The sequence below is a fragment of the Siniperca chuatsi genome, linkage group LG19 (genome assembly GCF_020085105.1).
Source record: "Siniperca chuatsi isolate FFG_IHB_CAS linkage group LG19, ASM2008510v1, whole genome shotgun sequence".
Classification (NCBI taxonomy): domain Eukaryota; kingdom Metazoa; phylum Chordata; class Actinopteri; order Centrarchiformes; family Sinipercidae; genus Siniperca; species Siniperca chuatsi.
In genome coordinates, this window is record NC_058060.1 from 9,860,224 (window position 1) to 9,875,046 (window position 14,823).

General features: G+C 40.4%; 1 protein-coding gene across 3 annotated transcripts in view; it reads right to left on the reverse strand.

Annotated features, from left to right (window-relative positions):
• LOC122866590 (guanine nucleotide exchange factor VAV3) overlaps positions 1-13,332 on the reverse strand; it is a 90,563-nt gene extending 77,231 nt beyond the window's left edge. Inside the window, exon 1 of one of the 3 annotated variants that reach the window (XM_044176428.1) lies at positions 12,869-13,331. In XM_044176428.1, the coding sequence (XP_044032363.1) occupies positions 12,869-13,075 (207 nt within the window). In that variant the 5' untranslated portion in view covers positions 13,076-13,331. Of the gene's footprint in view, positions 1-12,868 lie in introns of all 3 variants that reach the window. The other 2 variants (XM_044176429.1, XM_044176430.1) reach the window with 2 other exon arrangements.
• Between the last annotated feature and the right edge of the window lie 1,491 nt (positions 13,333-14,823).

Here is a 14,823-nt window from a genome sequence, read left to right on the forward strand (position 1 = left end):
ATAGGAGGCAGCATAGAGCATCGAGCAAGCAGCAAGTGAATAATATTGAATGTTTACACTTGTACACATCACTTTCTTTTATCAGACAAGCACATCTTGTCTGCCTGGAGTCTCTGGAGAGTCCTAAAGGACCTCACTATATTATCTGAGGGAAGCAGCTTCACAGAGCGCATATGAAAGACCGTGTCTCTGCTGCACTGAGCTGAAAACTGTAGAGGGGGAATTATATTAACAAGAGTGTAGCAGCATGAGGCAACCAGTGACTGTTCCACTGACAGCTTTTCTTCTGCATTAGTGACTCTCTGGGGCTCAGGAAGTGAATGGCCTATGCGTGTGTGTGCGTGTGTGTCTGTATGCACGTCTGTATCTGCATGCATGTGCCTGTGTACATGTATAAGCCAATGTCATAGTAAACTTAAACGAAGACAAAAAAGTTTGTCGTTTCATTCACGTTCATGGATAGCTTTTAACGGATTATTTTGCCATGTTGTGAAATTCACTTTTTCACTTTTTTGTAGAAAAAATGACAGGGACGCTTCACTGAGAGCATTGCTCTGTTTTTCTCTACTATTATCTCTATTTCTTGGCTGTATGGGTCAAACAAACGAGATATAATGCGTTAAATCAAATTAAATCAAGTTTATTGTCACATATACAATCATACACAGTACAACACATAGTGAAATTTGTTCTCTGCATTTAACCCATCCTAGTATTAATTAGTTATATCTTATTTGTAGAGCTTTAGAGGTGCTGTTAGGTGGATTTATATACAATTGGACAGAGCAGGCTAGCTGTTTCCCCCATTTTCCAGTCTTTATGCAAAGCTAAGCTACCTGGCTGCTGGCTGTAGCTTCATGCCAAGCGTCCAGACAGCAGAGTGGTATCGATCTTTCCACCTACCTCTTGTCAAGAAAGTGAGTATATGATCCAAAAATGTCCTTAACTAATCCTTAAAAGCGGACATAAAATATGAAAGACAAAACAATTCCATCCACTGCAGTTGAAAGGCCTGGGAAAAGCTAGTAAGTGGACCTTTAGTCAAGACTTTTTGGTCAAAAAACTTGAAAGCTATATAGAAATAATATCTGGTTTTTAAAACATCCACATTATTACAACTAACAGTAGAGCCAACATCGACCGATATTAGCTTAGCACAGATATACAGAGGTATTGGTATATATGCGGGTAGTAAACAAGAAATTACAGTACACAAATGCCAAAGATATGTTTTAAGTAATTAAGAGACAGTGTTGCCATTATATAGTTTGTCCACTAGCACTAACATGTCCCGCTCAATAATTACAAAAAAAACAAAACAAATTTAGGTTGTCCATGCTTCTTTATTTAATGTGTTTATGAAATTTTTTGGCTGATTTTTTTTTTTTACATTTTCAAACATTAATATCAGTATCAGCCTCAAAAAACAGTGTTGGTTGGGCTCTAATTATACCCTGGCATTCTTACACCAAGTGAAACTGTACCAAATCCAGGGCAAATATAACCAACAATGTTAGTATACCTAAATCTGCATTTCAATGAAACCTGCAAATAACCTTGTTGTGTAGAATAAAGAATTAAGGACAGATTATCCTGCAACATCTCAGCAGGAAGCTCCAAACACACGTTGACTCAGTTTGGATGAAAATGCATATCTTATACAAGACCAGTGTATGAAGAGGGCTTTAAATCCCACCAGTGCATTTCATCTCTAAGACCAACCATCTGGAATATAAGGGGAAAAAATATTCCTGTTAGACGAGCCATCTCGCTGCTGTGCTTGTGATACGAGCCAGGTCGTGCTCTGTATCCACAATAAGTATCCAGTTTCTGCTTATGTATTCCTTGGTACAAGTCAAAGCTCCATAGCAACAAGCTGGAGCCTTTTATGGTCCCCATGCGTATTGTGGAGCTTAATGAAATCCTATTCTTGTTCTCTCATAGATTTACGCAATGAAAGACAGCCAGAGTTTGGCCATATTACTGGTTAAACCTTGTTGAGCATCAATTAATGGCAATCAAATGGATGAGTCTCTTGCAGAGGGAATCAAGGCCTGTGCAAAGAATCTAATTTGGTAGTTAAAGGCTCTCTCTCTCTGTCTGACTCACTTATACGTTTACTGATGGCAGTGTGGGAAAGTAAAGAGAAAGATTATTATAAGGAAACCATGCTTAAGCAATGTAAAGGGAAAAAGGGTCAGTTTCAAACCCCTGCTGGATTACGTCACTGAGATATTGTGTCCGGAGCGAATTACATAATGTGCAGTAACCAGTGGGTGACATATCACAATCCCAGCGAACAGGTCACATCCATGTCATGTTGGAGCTTTTGTCAGCTGTGTAACCAGGAAATGGGAGGTGGAACGTAGGCGAAGGTCTGCTGCCACTGACGAAAACGCTGCTCTCTTGCTTTCTCTCAGTCTGAGGTTGGGGTCATCACAGCAGACAGCCCAGCCAAACACCAATCAGCTTGAGTTATCTTAATGGAATATTGTCAACATAATGCAGTGGTCAGCAACATATCATTCCAGAAATACACTGTGGTAACTGATTTCATGGTTGCCCCTCTCTGGTTTGAGGTGTGCTAAACTGTGAAAAGAGCTGCTTGTTGGTTGGAATGAAAAACCACACTCTTGGTTTACAACAGCACATGACTGAAAAACACTGACATTGCATGCAGATGGTCTTTCCAGTCACTTTTTCCAGTCACTTTCGTGACTCTGAATATCCCCTGCTAGTTGATGACAGCCTCTTTATCGCCTCTTTACCTTATCACATTTCCAGTAAGACACTATTCTGTTTTTTCAGGAGTTTGGGTCATTGGTCACCTCCCTCACTCGGTGAGGGGAGGATTGGCATGAAAGTCATCTGCGTTTCCAGAAGATAGCTCTGCGGTGCTCCTGCTAATCCTTTCACTCAGTGTGTTAAGTAATTTTGGGCGACAAACATTATCCTAAAGTGAGAGAGAAAATGAGAACTTGTAGCTATTTGAAAGCTAAAAGTTAAAGCTGCACTAATACATTTTTTGATGGAACAATGGATCACATGACTATGTGTAATGTGAAAGGTCATTCATAGTAACAAACCCACAGATAATTATCACCCGACTCTGCAGTTCCGCTCAGCTCTACGGAGCGTTTTAGTGTCTTTCAGCTCATTGTTTTGGTTTTATGGCCCACAGTTTAACTGCTTTGGCAGCTGTTTTCAGCAAAAATTCCCCAATAAACCCGTTATATGCTATAGCAAACAGCAGAAAGACAAAGTTAGCAACTAGCTTGTGAACATAGTGGAGCATTAAGCATCTAAACAGTTTTATTTTTTCCTCAGGAGTTTGTGGAAACTAAAACAGAGCTAAAAGAAGAGTGAATTATGGACTTACATTTGTCAGGTGACCAGAAACATGACTCCGCATGAATGCTAATGTTGCTCTATGTCTGCTGGATGTGTAAACAGGCACTGATTGTTAACAAGTTCGCCATATCAATTTTATAAGGTGATAATACTGTATGTTAAAGGTGCCCTGTGGAGTTTTCTTGTAATCAAACAAAAGTTATGTTTACATTCAGCGTTACTCACCAAAATCCACTGTGTGTATCTTTGAGCTCTAACAAAAACATTTGCAAAGCCGATTTTTGAAGTATTTTAAATCCATCATTGTCCATGTTTACTTTGCTAACAGTCTCCTTCTTCCCTGTCTTTTCTGGCACATTGCTGCATATTTTGGTGTGCGACCTGTAGATCAGTGGAATAGTGTGACACCATTGGCAGGAATTCATATCTTGTCACCCACATGCACATACATCCTTGTGCGCGTGCATATGCATCCTCATGCACATGAATGAGACAAATAAAACTCATAGAAAAACAGCTCCATGGCACTACAAGAGGTAAATAAATTCCACAGGGAATCTTTAATGCTGTGTTTACAACTTGTTGCGCTGTCCCCAAGTGGCCAACAAAAACTATTAAAGCAGGTTTAAATGGCAGAAGCTTTCTCTTCCTGCATAACTTGCTTTGTTTCAGTGCATAAAGATAGTTATGATAGATAGCTAATGGACAAATAGAAAACAATACAATTTTTCAAAAGTTTCAAATTTCCAGGACAAAAATAAAAATAAAAACAGTTCAGTTTTCCTAACTTGTATAATTCTAATTGCAAATGAAATGCTAGTGTCACTGAGCCAAATTCAAAAGAGGAACTGGCGGATTACTTTTTGGCTCGGACCAGTTACCAGGCAACCAGCGAAGACTCCAGGAAGTTACCAGTCACGGCCCAGTAATAGTCCAGCACATAACTCCCAGTAAAACAGCAAATTGTTGTTTTTACACTTCAGATTGTGTATGAATTAAACAAACAAGATATAATGTATTAGTAAGCTTTAGAGGTGCTGGTAGGCAAATTTTGTTACGATTAGACAGAGCCAGGTCAGCTGTTTCCAGTCTTTGTGCTAAGCTAAGCTAACAGCTGCTGGCTGTAACCTTATTAGGGCTGGGCGATATATCAAATATATTCGAAAGCTAAGTTAGCTGGTTAGCAATCACTCTGATTGCTCTACTCATCATCTGATTAGGCTATTTTAATTTACTTTGGCCTGACTCGTAGCTGCTAGCTAGCTAGCTTCAACTTTTCTGTGGCAGCAAACACAACACACAGCCTTTCAGTAACTATTATACTGCAACCTGAAGTAAAGTAAGGGGTAAGGTGAGCTAAGTTTAACTACGTTATATACTGTTGGGTAGTTTAATGCATCATATTCGACAAGATCATCATGATCTTGTCGAATATGATGCATTGCTGTTTGCATTATTTGAGAATTTACGGTATGTTATTTTAGAAAAAAAATATATCAACATATCGCCCAGCCCTAAGCCTTATATTTAATAGACAGATATGAGAGTGGTATAGTTCTTCTCATCTAACTCAAATGCAAATAAGAATGCTTCCCAAAATGTCGAAACTATTCCTTTAAATTCCATATAACAGACTGAGGCCATGTCCACAATAGTCATTTTCAAAAAGTTCTTTTAGTACTTTTTTAAAGTACTTTTTTTAGTTAGCAGCACACTATAAAAAAAATATAGCTATGCGGCTTGGAGCATCTACGTAAAGGCCAGTACCACTGAAAAGTTCAAGACAATGTTCTCCACAAGTTTGTCATGTTGCCCAAGCACAGTTTAAAAAAGATTACCGTAAACACTGAAACACAATCACTAAACCTCTTCCTCATTTTTATAACAACAAAACTGCAACAGACAGCCTGGTTACTGCTTGGTCTCGGCAGGTTAAACCTCCTTTCTGTCACCTCCTGCTCTTCCTGATCATTGATACTGTGTTAAAATATAGCCAAACATGCAATGCAGGTGTTGTCATTGACATACTTTAATTATTACTGTGCTGCTGCACTAAGATGTCAATCAATTTACTTCTTTATGTTTTCAAAGGCATCTGACAACATTAACATAAATAAAGGTTAATAGCACCCAAACTGCGTCATCAGTTATTGTGACATTTAAAATGAACAATCACAGAAAGAATTGCAGATGACAGAAAACTGGCCTCCTGACATTTCTGCTACACACACCCGACCATGTATGACCAGGTTCTGGAAATCTTTGACTTCCCCGTCCACACTGCAGGACCAGCATTTTCACTCAGGCATATAGTAGTTCCCCATGCTTCTCAGATTCTATCATGTAATGACAATAAGGCAATAAGGGAAAACCCAACCCCCCACCCTTCCACCTCTGTACCTCCCCCACAACACCAATAGTGCCTCAGAAGCCATTTTCCATTAAATCCTGGTTTTAACCCCAATGACCCCTACATATACTCCATCCCCCCACTAGATAAGTGAATTGAATTAGTGATACTGTGTGATATATGAACCCTCTTGGCTATAGCATCCCCGGTCAAGTAGTTTTAGCTCATTGCTGGGTGATTGGCTCAAAAGAAGGTTTATAAAGAATAAGGGTGGTGGAGGTTGAAGGGTTGAATGTCATATACACTGTGCGACGCACTAAATAAAATGTACACACTGAAGTGAGAATGGTGAGCAGACAGCATCCCTCCTCCTTCTACTCCCCCTGATTTTCTATCACTTGGAAGAGCCTGGTCAACTGCTGTCTGACCCATGTGTGTGTGTCTGTACATAACTGCCCCTGCTGAAAAAGACAAGGGGGCCAAGACTCTGCAGCAGCCATACCCATACTGGGTCCACACACCTGCACATACACAAAAAGCATATATGTTATGCACACACAAGGTATACACAGTCTATTCAGGCAGTATATTGAGGTTTTTGTGAGTCTTAAATCAGCTTTCTGTAGAGCTCTCCACCTCGCTTGGCTCCAGGTTTCCACTACAGTGAACCTGACAGTAGAAGGTTGCAGCCACACCGCTGCTGGCTATGACCAAGGTTGTGGGTTGCTATCATCTGGATCTAAATCGGCAATTCCTGACTACTCACTGTCCTCCAGACAGTATCTTGACATTTCCAACAAGCTAAAAAACTGCTATTATCATTTATTAATGTTACTATTTAAAATCTCATTATTATGCTGAGAGGTCTCCTCTGATGTGAGTAAGCCCCTGACTACACTTAAAATGTCACTTAAGATGATGATTGTTTGCCAGTAAAGACAATAGACAGTATTGACTTTCTCAAGAGCTTTCAGAGCACTCAACAGTGATTAACCGAACAGTCCGCGCCAGAATTGAGTAACATAATAAAGATTGATTGCAGGTACATTCTCCACCACTGAAGTTCTCCTAATAAAATCAGCATATACATTATCTATACTTTAATGTGCACTGGAGCATAGCCTTTACCCGCTGGTTGTGGTGCAGGCTTGTTACCTTGGTGACGGAAAGGTCAGTTCGCTCTCTGCATTTATACACGCACAAGTGAGGTGTGACAGAATCGCGTCTATGCAAATATCTGCGTCCATGTCACTGTACATAAAGCAGCACATGAATATGCATGTCGCAATGCATCGTGATGACACGTCGGAACAAACCACTATGACTGCATTACGCTACACTGGAATTGTAAATGGGGGGCTGTGGTGCCTTGTTCCGACGTGGCATGCATGGCTGCAGAACTTGGTGTTTACACACTGACAGGTGCAATCCCAGTCTTCAAAATGAATCAACGAGGGCAGCCAAGCCACAGTAACTCCCGGGTAGTGAGTACTCACAAGCCGGTCTGAATGCTCGCATACTGCATACTAATAGCATGCACATTATAGTATGTGCAATATTAGTATGCAGTAGGTTAAAGGTATGAGTATGCATACAATATAGATGAGAATGTTAAGTATGAAGTCTGACCCATAATTCTTATTTACGCCTTATTGTTGTCATAGAAACAACCCAGAAGGGGACATTTTCTACACAATATGATGGACAACAAAGGAAGAGGAACAGCAGCAAATTTATGCTCCAATGCAAATTTCTGACAATTTTATGATACAATAAAGAAATTATTTCTGAGACAAAATAGCTACATCTAAAAGTTCTCCTAGTGTTAAGAAGATTACCTCCACCTGCAAATGAAAGTCTGATGGCATGCAGAGAGTGCTACAGACTGCATTCTGGTATGTGGCACTCAGTTAAGAAGTTGAGCTGTAGGACGCACCAAAAACTCGCACTTTGGTTTGTCACCACCGCAAAAAGGAACTAATGAGATTCATTTTATTGTAAAACAACTCAGAGTAAAGCAATGGCAATGGATAATAGGCCTTTTTTCACAGCACAACAGTTTGACTTGTCATAGATGAAAAGCATAGTTGTTAGTAATAACATTAACCATGGCTCTGTTCTAACATCTAATCTGAGGGGTTTAAAAGTATGTTTATAAGGAAAACATACAGTACATCTTATTCAAGTGTGAGTATGGATTAGAGAGAGAAGGAGAGTCTGTGTGTGATGAGAGTCACATACAGACATGCATATAGTATTAATAACCTCTTAACATTTCACCACATCACTTCACATGGTTTAACTTTACTTATCTGTGACCTTATTCTGGTTTATTACCAGGTACCTTAAATTTCACCTACTGTGACAATCCTACAATAGGCTTTGTCCCTCTATAATTACACTTTAATACCCAATCTGAACCTATAACCTATATAATTTACACAGTAGAAACTTTGTACTAAAAGTAGCACCTTAAGTGCTAACATTTGGGGCGACTTATGTTTTTACACAGAATCCCAATCTGTTATGTAGCTGCAGATTTTAACTCCTGTTTCCTGAGCCAGGGGTCTTATTCTGCAGGAACCAAAAGAAAATCAAGACATTCTCTCTCTCTGTCTTTCTCATTCTCCCACACTATCTCTTTCTAACTTTTGTCTTTGCGAGTGAAGAGCGAGCCTCGGAGCCTTTGAAGCTTGCTGACTGTGTGTGTGTGTTCACTGTGCGAAACTGGCTTTTCTCATCATTGTTTGACATCACAGAATTTTGGTCTCAACTTGATAAAATATACATATGTACCATACCATGTATAATGTATAATAGTATTCTCTAAGTGTACTATATGTACAAATGTAATACGCCTGGCAAGAGTCAAATTAAATCATTTGGGTTATTTATTGAGCAGAATGATGGTGAAAGTTGCATCATTGCTAAAAATGTTGCATCTTGGCTGTGATGTTGTCTTTTCACATGATGACAGTTTTTGCTGTAATATGCTGTAGCATAATAAATCACATGTATGAGCAGTCGTTGTCTCTGTGTATATATGCCTGCTAGCTAGGTATATGTAGCCCAACTGTTCTGCATTCTGCATCACATTAAAATAAACAGATTCATTCATAAACGTGTTAGATAAGTCTTCATGGCATCTCTGTGTTGGTCTTGAATCTGTGTAAAATCTACGAAGCCTTTTTTTCTCTTGTTTTTCTTGATGTACTTTGTTGCTCTATGAAACACTTTCTGCTGTCTGATGCTCGTTAAAATTAGGCCTGACTCTTACTCATACTCCACCTTTCTCTCTCTTTCACTTTCCTCCTTAGTCTCCTAAGTCTTTTAAGGTGGCTCTATGCAGAGCAAAGAGTGTGTGTGTGTGTGTGTGTGTGTGTGTGTGTGTGTGTGGGGTGTTGCTGTGTGAAGAGAGAGCGCCTTTTCTCCTCATTGTGTCTGACATCTCAGTGCTTTGGTGTGAACTTGATCGAGGGCATGTTTGGTTTCACTTCCTTCCTCTATTCCATTTCCTGATTTCCTGTGCATGTTGAGGCTCACGGCTGGTCTGAGTGAGACGCTTTCAGCTGCTGGTGGGTTAGCGACAATGTTCTCGCTCCGCAGCTTATAATCCTGTGTCATGGAAAACATGGCAACAGTAGGCTTAACAAGTTAGGGGTGTCAGGGCAAATTTCAAGATTTAAATTTCATTAAATAATTATATACATTTGAACCCCAACACAACCTGTTTTATGTATTTAAGCAGTTGTTTGTGTGTTTGAACTAAATGCATCAATGGCTACCTCATTCTCTGTCACATTCTGTTAGCCTGCTAGCTAGTTTGTTTTTAGCACACAGATGACAGAAAGAAACACCCATACAAGGAGGTTAATGTCCTTGCAACCAAGTGTTTGGAATATATTTGCAGTCTGAGATTCAGCAGAATGCTGACCCAAATGTTTCAAGAAACAGGAGGATGGAAAAACTGCACAGTGCATGTTTGACCACATGGTCGACCACATGGTCGCTCCGTTGCGCCATGACAAGCAATCCATAGTTCCTCTTAACGCTAAACCGCTGATTTTCACTGAGGGAGACAAAAAGCAACTGCTGATTATGTGGTGTTGTCCCTGGTGGAAAAGCAAAATGCAGCAGTTGCTGTAGTTGAGCTGTGTCTAGCCTATGTAATTGGTTCATTACAGCCCTGTAAAACAATGATCAAAGAGGGTGAAAATGTTCCTTTACATTGACCTTAAGTCCTTAACTGGAACTTTGAGCTCTTCATTTTAAACAGTTATAGCAGACCTTGTAAACTGCACAATTCCATGCACAGAGTACACACACACACACACACACACACACACACACACACACACACACACACACACACAGACAACCCATGCATCATTCTTCATCTTTCACCATAAGAGAAGCCCCAGCACAGATCAACTCATTTAATCAGTAAATAGACTGATCCTAGCTATGTCATAATTGTACTTCTTTTTCCTGCCTACAAGTAGTTTGCTGGCTCTTTGCTGCCCTTACATGAGGCCATTTCTAAACAGAACTGACTCACTATATAGCCCATGCAAATCTCTGCAACACAATTAATGTTGCAGAATTAGAAGCAGCCCGTCCCGATGCCAACATCACACATGTGAACCCTCCAGAGCTTCTGATGCATTGTGCCTTAAATACGCAGCTAACACCAGCACAGTGGGATAGCCCTACAGGGCCCTTTATGTTCTCTGAGATGCGTCTAGGGAGGCCAGACAGGCTCTTTGTAGCCCTGTCCCTTCACTGCCTTTGTCTTACCATCTCATAGGTCCCATGGGTGAGGCCACAGTGGCGTCCCATGTGTTATTATTGGCCAATGATAAAGTAGCTGCCACGGCCCTCATGAATTATGCAGGGTGAGAAGGGGAAGTAACTCCACCCTCAGTTATGTTAATTTAACTTTGGGGGGACAGAGGGAGGAAAGTTGCTGGGGGGTGTTGTTGACACCCATTTTTCGTTGAACAGTGATGTGGGGGAGTTGGTATCCAGCATCACTCGGTGTGAATGTGTGTGAATGGGGAAGCCACGGTTCATGCTCTACTGACATACAAGTCCCATATTAAAAAAATTTACAAATGTACATTTTGCCACTATTTACCACAACAGTAACTGAACCTATAGGCAGGTCCTCTCTAGATGTATCTGGATCTCACTAGGCATGTTATTTAATTGGCAGATGACCTCTGGGAAATGCAGTTCAAAAACATTGTAGTAACAAGCCCTTAGCACCAAAAGTAGTACTTGCGTACAGTATAGGCTCACATACGTGTGAACTTGCACATGCACTTCGGAAATGTTTGGGATTGTGCCTAAGCATACTACTAATGCTAATTTACCTCTGAATGTAGCTTCTTCACTGCCTTGGCGTGAGTAAGCCATCCAGCCATGCATAAAACAAACTCTGCCTATAAATATCCCAGTCTGGGCCAGGCCAGGCCAGGCCAGGCCAGGCCAGGCACTGAGCGACAGCAAACACTGACATATTGATGTCTCTCCATCAGTAATTGTTTTGGTGCTAGCATAACTTCCAACAGTAAATTGACCAATCAGCCTCTCCTCTTACAGTCCCAAGCTAGTTTTCTCTGAAATCTCAGAGTAAACAGATCCTTAGACAGTTGATTTCCATTGTCATCGATGACATTCAAATCCTCTATGCTTTTTTAAATTGTCCACTTGACCGGCGTGCTCAAGTTGAACAGCAGATACCCAATTAGATTGTGCGAGGACAGTAACTGCATATCATATTGACCGTCCCTCTGTGACATTGAGTTTGGAGTGCTTTTTCCAGTAAACAAGCCTAATCCCCCCTCTCCATCAGTTGTGCAGTGCATCCATAGTACTGATATTCAAACCTTAATCACCTGTTTTGCAACAGATGAGAGCATTAGGGCATCCATTACAGAGTAATATACTGTAGTCTGTGTGTGTGGGTTACTGGTACAGTCTAATTTTTCTACAGCAGGTCTGCAGGCTCAGTAGGTGAGTGTCTACCTCACTGCGTGTTGTCACCGAGCCAGATTCACTGTTTTGAAGGCGAATATTAATCTGGTCGTGGCTCCGGCTGTCCTGTTATTGAAACAGATGGTATCTGACAAACAGGAGCCACGTGGCCACAGCTCTCTGTCTATCTATCTATGTGGGATTTCTAGCAATAGTATTAATAAAGACTGAGTTGTTTGTGGTACAGAAGTAGTTATATTAGTTAGTTATTTTTTTATATTGCTACATATAAAAATAAAAAGCAAACAAACAAACCAAAACAACCCATCTGGAGATTTTGATTGTTCCTTCATATTACCAGGCTTGATGGGATTCTCAATAAAAATGTATTTATATAAAATACCTGATTATTTATACATGTTGTTAAGGAGATAAATCCACTTCTTTGATTAGGATAGCCCACAACAAAGCCTTATCATCACTTAACCTTTATCCCCTGTGTACCTACATCCCCTACAGAGGGCAGATTGGGGAGTCCTATGTACATAACGGTTCAGTGTTGGCCAACGTTGTCTCTATGTCAGTCACTATAAATAACTTATACTTATACTACAAGGTTAAGTAAATTAATTTTTAAAAAGTCAGGTTTTTTACATTTTCGCTAAGTATTTACTTTTATATTGTATGCACTAAGTTGGCTCCAATAGATGGCTACCAAATTCTATCCAATACTTTAGCAATTTAGTGTTTCTTTGTTCCCTGTCATTGTAAAGCAACAATTAAGAGTTCCCCACAGTGACAAGGATCACCTTTTCTCTTCGGTATATATTCCACACACAAGTATGGACTGGAGTGACTAAAATTTCAACAAATTTGTTCCGCCACCAAACAGTACCGTGGGGTCGGAAGCGAGATCGGTGTCACGAAGATTTTAAAAAGTTTAAATTTTCCAGAAACCACGCGCTAATATGTGGATTATATTATGCCGAATTTGATAAATAGCCATTTCCAATTAGACTATGCTTCAGTCATGTTTTAACTAGCATGTTCTTTTTGCCGAGAAGCAAGGAAACCTTAAACTAGCAGAATTCTTACGAAGTCTGGTTGCGCTCTCTCCAACGGGGCTAAGTAGTAGTTTGGCGACTGTGCGAGGAACATACATTAGGGATGTCTACAGTCGTTTCTTACCTGGGACATTTGCGGTCGGAGGTTGATTTCCTTTAGGTTGATGGACTGGGCTCTCAGGTTGTTGAGCAGATGGCAGAGGAGGACTCCATCCCGGAGGGTTTGAGCCAAGTCAAATACCTGTGCAGACTCCCATGTAACGCGGTGGTTAGCTGGAAGCACCTTGCAGTTAATTAACCACAGCGCGCACTGCCTCCAGTACTCCATCATTATTCTGACTTCAGCAGGACCAGCTTTAAGATAATTTGTTGTTTTTTAAGCAAGTAAAACTGCTGACGGCTCGGTAGTGCGTCTTAAATCGTATCCATGCTATATCCGCCAACTGTAAAACCCGGTGAAAACGGAACTGGACCACAGTAGAGAGCTGGTGAAGATGCAGGGAGCCGCTCCAAGGATGGCAGTCCGGTGTACTGAGGCTGTGGATGGAGCGCACCCTGCACTCCCCCTCTCTCTCTCTCTCTCTCTCTCTCAGTCACTCACACACATACACACGCTCCCTCTCCAGCTCTCTCAATGTCTCTCTTCCCTCCCCCTCACCCAGTTCTTCACCTCTTCCGCTTGCTACCCATAGGCTCGTATTGTATGAAATTACAGTAAAAGAACAAGATAGGCTACAAACACACTGAATACTTATTAATACAGAACACAACATAGACAGAAACATGCATTTCTTAAATCATATTAAGTTGCTAATTTTTACAACCAATATTATCATGCAGCATGCCCAAGTTCCTCTATGTATGCAAACATGCTGCACAGGGAGTGTAATGATAGGGCTTGGCAATTAATGATTAAACAAACCATCTCTCTGAGATACAGACCCACTTCTCTTCCTCCAAGCATTATTATATTACACTTTCCACAAAACATCATGCCATTTATGTTAGCTGTGGTCACTGAAACCCACTGAAACTTGCTGTACCTTAATTTGACAGTCATGAAGTGAGTTGAAATGAGATTCTAAAGTATAGTTTAATAATAGTCTATTGTATCAAGTGAAAGGCTATGCACTGGATAATTTTACACATCTTCTGGGATGTCTAGTATAATCAATACTTTTACAAAAAAGTATTATATGATCAAATGTAACTACAGTATCAATAAATTACAGGTAATATGACACTTATTAAAATATGTACAGTGTTTGCTTTGTATATATATATATATATATATATATATATATGAATGGTTGCATGTTCTTGTTCAGTGATGCATCTTGGGCTGAACCTTTCATTTGCATAAGTGAATCATTATGTTTGGGAGGACATTTCGTGGCTCCTGCAAAAGCAGATGAGTGTTATTTACTGATTTCTGTTGAAGATTCACTGGATTCTGAAGAGCTTTTGGAAGAGTAGGAATTAACGGTGCTGCAGGTGATGTGTTTAAAAATGTAACCACTGTATGGTATATGTGAGCTGTCATTCTGCTCCTGTCATAGACTAACAATGAGAGACCTGTCTTCTGATTTGGCTCTTTATTTAGTTGTCATTTGGGTTTGTGGAATTGAAACTGAATTTGGAGAGCATCATGCATCCTGCATGTGTTGTAGTTAATGTCTAGCCGGAGAACCAGGAAGGCTGGAGTAGGACCCAAATGCAGACGTACAAGCAGAATAGGTGCAGCTTAAACCATTTAATAGAGACAAAAGGCTTACAGCGTGGAGAGGCAGGCAGCAGACACAGTCCAACAAAGGCAAACCAGTCCAATGGGAGCAAACAACAAACAGAGTCCAACAATGTAGGCAAGGTCCAAACGAAACAGAGAAGTTATCCAAACACACGGTGGGAACACAGGCAACAAAGATCAAGACACTCGACATGGATACAAAGTACAAAAATTAATGAACTGACACTAAACAAAGGAAAAACTCAGACTAAATACACTAGGTAGTGGAGACAACGAGACACAGGTGTAACTAATTAGGGCAGGGCAAACAATCAAAACTGGAGGGAAAAGCA